Here is a 6,047-nt window from a genome sequence, read left to right on the forward strand (position 1 = left end):
GAGCAGAGGAGGGGGACGACCTCCCAAAGACCCATTTATTCTGGATATCCTCTATGGGGCCGGCAGGGGGAGGATTGTTGCAAAGAGCGGGGCAACTTGGATGACAGCAACTTTGGGGAGCAGTGGGGTGGCATTCAGGTCATTCAGCTTGGTTTCCTGAAGCTGGGGGCTGGGAGCCGGGACTCCTGGGTTCTCCTCCCAGCTCCAGGAGGGGGGTGGGGTCTAGTGGTTAGAACAGGTGGGCGGGGGGGCAGGACTCCTGGGTTCTCTCCCCGGCTCTGGGGGCAGTATAGTAACTAAAACAGGGAGCCAGGACTCCTGGGTTCTCTCCCCGGCTCTGGGGGGCAGCATAGTGACTAGAACAGGGAGCCAGGACTCCTGGGTTCTCTCCCCAGCTCAGGGAAGGGTATAGTGATGGGGGGGGAGGAGAAGCTGGTACAAATTACTAGGGCCCAGCGGTCCAGAAGGGGGCCCAGCTTCCCCAGCCCTGTTTAGCGGGTCCGCCCTTGCCGGGGGCCGAAACATTTTTTTCACGAGGGCCCGAACCCGCTCTCGGCGGCCCCAGGACTCCTGGGTTCCCTCCCCAGCTCCAGGAGCGGGGCGGGGTCTAGTGGTTAGAAGGGGGGGGGAGGCAGGACTCCTGGGTTCCCTCCCCGGCTCCGGGAGGGGCAGGACACGTTGTCATCTCTCTCCCCGCTCTCAGCCCGGCCCCGCGGGGGGGAGGGATTTTCTTTGCTCCTCCTTCCTCGACCTGCTCGGGCCTTGTTTCCTCAGCCCCACACACACTCCGGCCGGGCCCTTCCCAGCCAGCAAGGGGCGCCCCTCCCCCATCTCGCCAGCCAGCCCCCCCAAACCCCTCCTCGGCGCCCCCTCTCCCGAGCCGCCATGAACATCTTCCGATTCCTGGGGGACATTTCCCACCTCCTGGCTATTATCATCCTGCTGATGAAGATCTGGAAGACGCGGTCCTGTGCGGGTAAGGAGCCCCCCCTTTACCCCTCCTCTGCACCCCCAAACCACCCCTCCGGGTCTCCCCTGGGAAAGTGCCCCGGGCTCTCTCTGGAGGGGTCCTCGCTGGCTCAGCCCGGCCTCAGCCCGGAGCAGGGTGGTTCTCCGCTTCCCGTGTAACAACGGGGAATTATTGGGGTGCGTGGCCCCCAGCGCCCCCCTCCGTCACTGGCCTTTGGGGGGCGCGCCCAGCGCGCCCATCCTTCGGCGGCCTGGTCACCCCTCTGGGTTGCTCCCTGCAAATTAGGTGTGTGTGCGATAAAATAGGGGGGGTCTCCTTGATTGGGGGGAGCTGGGAAGTGGAGGGGACTCCGGGGGAGCAAGGTAGCCCCTAAACTATAGGGGGAGCACGGAGCTGTAGAAGTAAATTGGGGGCCTCCTCACCCCACAAACTGACCCCCCCTTTGAGATCGACTTGGAATTGACTTATTTGGAGAACTGGGGGAGAGATTTGGGGGATAATTAAACTTCATATTGGGGAGCAGACACCTCTCGTGAAGGGGGGATGGGCCCTTTGATTTGCGGGGTTCAGTGCACCCCCCCACTCGTGTATTTTTGGGGTGGGGTGGGAATAGCCTCGGCTGGGTTTTGAGGGGCTGGGGGTTCTGGAAGGCGGAGGACTTGGGGGACGGGTGGTAATGGGGTTCCCCACTTGCCTGTGGGGGAAGTTTGAGGGGTTATGGAAGCTGGGTGAGAGGGGGGTCAGAGATCCCACGAATCACACTCCTGCCCCCTCGCCCCCATCCTCTCTGTTGGGAACGTCTCTATGGGGCACAGGCCCCCAGGCACACACTACTGCAGGGGGCTGTGATGGGGTGAAGCCAGAGGCCTGGTCTGTGTGGGGCAGCCCCGGGCTGGCGTCAGCAGCTTCCCCTGGGCTGCAGAGCGATCCACGGGCAGGGCAGCTGGGAAAGGCCCTGGATAGAATAGGCCTGGAATGGCTGGTGCTCCTCACTCCCGACATGCAGCCCCCCTGCTAGCCTAGCCCTGGACTCCCCCGCCCCCCAGCTCTGCACGTGCCCCTCACTCCCGACCCGCAGCCCCCTGACCCCCACTTCATCTCTCTCCCCCCGGGCAGGGATCTCTGGGAAGAGCCAGATTCTCTTCGCTGTCGTGTTCACCACCCGCTACCTGGACCTGATCACCAACTTTATCTCCTTCTACAACACCTCCATGAAGGTAAGGCCTGATCACCGGGCCTGGGGGCCCCCCAGCCCCCCTCCCGCCATCTGCCCCCCAGGCCCTCTCCGACCCCCTCGCACACACCCCTCATCGGCAGGGCCGCCCGGGGGGGCAAGTGGGGCAATTTGCCCCAGGCCCCGCAGGGGACCCCACGAGAGTTTTTCGGGGCCCCTGGAGCGGGGTCCTTCACTCGCTCCGGGGGCCCCAGAAAAGTCTCATGGGGCCTGGGACCCCGGAGCTTCTTCCGCTCCGGGTCTTCGGCGGCAATTCGGGGGGGGGGGGGGGGGGGGGGGGGGTCCTTCCGCTCCGGGACCCGCTGCTGAAGTGCCCCGAAGACCCGCGGCAGGGGGTCCTCCTGCCCCGGGACCCGCCGCCGAAGACCCCAGGCCCCCTGAATCCTCTGGGCAGCCCTGCTCATTGGCTCCCTCCCGCCTTCCCCTGAGTTTCAGTTGGATGCTTGGTTCTTTGTCTCTGCGCCGGGTGAGGGGTCCCCATAAAACCAGCCCCGGCACCCCACCATAGAGGGGCTCGGTCTCAGTGAGGGGTCCCTATGTAACCAGCCCCCGCACCCCATCCATGGGGGGCTGTATCTGAGCGCCAGGCCAAGGGTCCCTGTGTAACCAGCCCCCGCGCCCACCCCAGAGGGACCATGTATCAGCGAAGGGTACCCGTATAGCCCGTCCCCATGCCCCAGCCCAGAGGGGCCACATCCCAGCCCCGGGCTAAGGGTCCCCATATAACCAGTCCCCACGCCCCAGTCCCAGTGCCAGGCGAAGCGACCCCATATAACCTGCGCCCACCCCAGAAGGGCCTTGTCTCAGCGCTGGGTGAAGGGTCCCTGTCTGCACCTGTCATTGCACCTTGGGGTGGGGGCTGCCTCGTTGTGCTGGGTTTGTGCAGTGCCTGTCGTGGGCTCCTCTCCGTGGCTGCTCCCTCGCCGCCCTAGATAACCAGCGGGGACGGATTGGGTTCCCACCCAGCTCTGCCTCTTGTCTCCAGGTCGTGTACGTCGCCTGCTCCTATGCCACGGTGTGGCTGATCTACAGCAAGTTCAAGGCCACGTACGACGGGAACCACGACACCTTCCGGGTGGAGTTCCTTGTGGTGCCCACGGCTGTGCTGGCCTTCCTGGTGAACCACGACTTCACCCCGCTGGAGGTAACGGCGGCCCCACGCCCCCGGCGGGGGCACCGCCAGGCTGTTTGGGCGGGGCTTGGTTACTCTGGGGGCGGGCAGGGAGGGAGGGCATCTCCCCGCCTAGAGCCTGGCACAGGGGGATCCCTTGGACTCCGGCGCGAGTTCTAACCGGTTCTCTCCCCGTCGCTGCGTGGGTCCTAAAGATCCTCTGGACGTTCTCCATCTACCTGGAGTCGGTGGCCATCCTGCCGCAGCTGTTCATGGTGAGCAAGACGGGCGAGGCGGAGACCATCACCAGCCACTATCTCTTCGCCTTGGGCATCTACCGCACCCTCTACCTCTTCAACTGGATCTGGCGCTACCAGCAGGAGGGCTTTTTTGACCTGATCGCCATCGTGGCCGGGCTGGTGCAGACCATCCTCTACTGCGACTTCTTCTACCTCTACATCACAAAAGGTGCGTGCGGAGATTAGGGACAGGGATCTAGTGGTCAGAGCTGGGGGGCTGGGAGCAGGACTCCTCTGGTCTCTCCTCAGCTCTGGGAGAGGAGGGGTGTCTAGTGGTTAGAGCAGGGGGGGCTCGGAGCCAGGACTCCTGGGTCTGTCCCCGGCTCTGGGAGGGCAGTGGGGTCTCATGGGTTTGAGCAGGGGGCTGGGAGCCAGAACTGCTGGGTTCTGTCCTTCCACTTGGAGGGGAGTGGGGTCTAGTGGTTACAGGGGGGCAGCTGGAAGTGAGGACTTCTGGGCTCTGTTTTGGCTGTGTCACTGACTCACTTTGAGGTCTGGGGAGAAAACAAGTTGCTTTCCCTCATTATACCCCAGTTAGCACTTCTGGAAACTGAGCCGTGTTCACCCACCTGCCAGGGTGGGCATGTGTGGGGAGCTGGGGCCGAATGACCTGTGCTTCTGGGGCTAACACTGGTAATTCAGCGGGGATCTGTGCAACACAGACCTGGTGCGGTCATTAAAGGCTCTTTGGGACTTTACTGGGGGAGTTGGATTGGCAAATCCCTGTATAGTGGAGTCATGCATCCGACGAAGCGGGTATTCACCCACTAAAGCTCATGCTCCGATACGTCTGTTAGTCTATAAGGTGCCACAGGACTCTTTGCTGCCTGTACAGTGGCAATTTTATCCCATGGCCCTGTCGCCCCTGCTCTGCCAGCCCACCGTGCCAGCCAACCCTGTCAAATGCTGCTGCCTAAAGTTAGGAATCAAAATCCATTTTGGGGAAGAGGCTGGATTGTGTCAGCGGGACCAGGTGCTCCAGGGTCGATGGGAGCCGAGTGTGTTCAGCTCCTCTGCAAATCAGGCCCTTGTTTGAGTGCCTAAAAATCAGGGCTTGGCATTTGGTCTCTGTTCTCGCTTCTCATACTCTTCTAGCATGGCTGTGTGCTGCTAGATAGCTGCCATGCCCCCACCCCAGAGGTGGCTGCATCTCAGTGCTGAGAAAGGGCTCCTTGTGCAAGCAGCTGTTGCGCCTCACCCACAGGTGGCTGCGTTTCCCCTCTGGGTCAGCAAGTCCTTTGTGAGCGGCTCTCACATCCCACCCTAGAAGGGGCTGCCTCTCAGTGGTGGGGGAAGGTGTAAAGTGCCTTGAGGCCAAAGGTGTAAGAAACGCTGAACTCCTTCCTCCCACAGTTCTAAAGGGGAAGAAGCTGAGTTTGCCAGCGTAGTGGCATCCTGCTCCCACTGCCCTCCGTCAGCCCCTAGGAGGAAGCCTGTTCACATGCAGACGACAGACACGTACCGTTTCGGACTCTTTTTTTTGTTTTTTGACCAACTGAACAAGCCACAAGTCGAGCTGAGCTCTCCTGTATTTACTGTCACCTGGAACTGTTAGCCGCTCGAGTGAGAGACCGTGGGGATTTGGGAGGAAACAGCCGACAGGCCTTTTCTGGTCGAGACGGATCTCTGGGTTTGAGAGTTTGTAGTTTTTTGCCTTTTGAAATCGCCCAACCCCATTTCCCCTGCCCTTTCTCTTCTTTTTCTCCTTATTTTTATAAACAGCTGGGGACGTTTTAAATGGGCTCCTCTCTTCCCTCTTGGCTGATTCCCCGGTTGTGTAGCCAGACAGGCTCGCTGAGGTCTTTGGTGCCTGCAGCGTGGTTTCGCCAACGTCTGCTCGGATGGAGGCCAGGTTTTTTTGGGGTGCTGTTTTCGAGGCATAGGGTGGGGGTATTATTTCACACCACAGGGAAGGCACTGAACTAGCCTCTGGTTCCTTTTGATAAAAATCCATTTTTTTTCATTTCGAGGTGGGAATTGAATCTCTCTCTGTTTATTCTTTTTTTTTTATTGGCAAAGAGGGTGCAACACACTAAACTCTGTAAATCTCCTTGTTTTGTACATAATTGATGGTTAATTCCTTGTTCACTTTAAATAAACAGAAGAAAACAAATCCTTTTTTTTTTTTATCAACTTAGTGCCTTTTTTTGGAAAAAAATCAATAAAAGAGAAACCTGCTTTGTTTTCCTGTCCTGTGTGTGGTCACCTCTTTGTCTCCCCTCTGTTATTCTGGCAGTTTCGATTGGATTCAGGGCTCCCCATCGCTTCCTGTCCTAAACATGGTGTTGCTGTGTGTGCCATTGAATGTTTTTCATTGGAACATTTTTTTTTTCATGGAAAAGTGGGGGTTTGATTAAAGGAATTTTTGTTGAAAAAGGGTCTGTTTTTTCCACAGGTAATTTTGAATTGTTTCATCCAAAAACAAATGCCTCA

General features: G+C 59.3%; 1 protein-coding gene across 1 annotated transcript; it reads left to right on the forward strand.

Moving 5' to 3' along the window:
* Positions 1-647: 647 nt before the first annotated feature.
* Positions 648-5,798, forward strand: KDELR1 (KDEL endoplasmic reticulum protein retention receptor 1). The gene is made up of 5 exons (XM_044988625.1): positions 648-976; positions 2,087-2,187; positions 3,190-3,348; positions 3,531-3,783; positions 4,968-5,798. Exons 1-5 carry the CDS (start codon positions 886-888, stop codon positions 5,000-5,002), a joined length of 639 nt encoding a protein of 212 aa, XP_044844560.1. The 5' UTR covers positions 648-885; the 3' UTR covers positions 5,003-5,798.
* Positions 5,799-6,047: the final 249 nt, after the last annotated feature.

This window comes from Mauremys mutica, chromosome 15 (assembly GCF_020497125.1).
Source record: "Mauremys mutica isolate MM-2020 ecotype Southern chromosome 15, ASM2049712v1, whole genome shotgun sequence".
In the NCBI taxonomy this organism is placed as follows: domain Eukaryota; kingdom Metazoa; phylum Chordata; order Testudines; family Geoemydidae; genus Mauremys; species Mauremys mutica.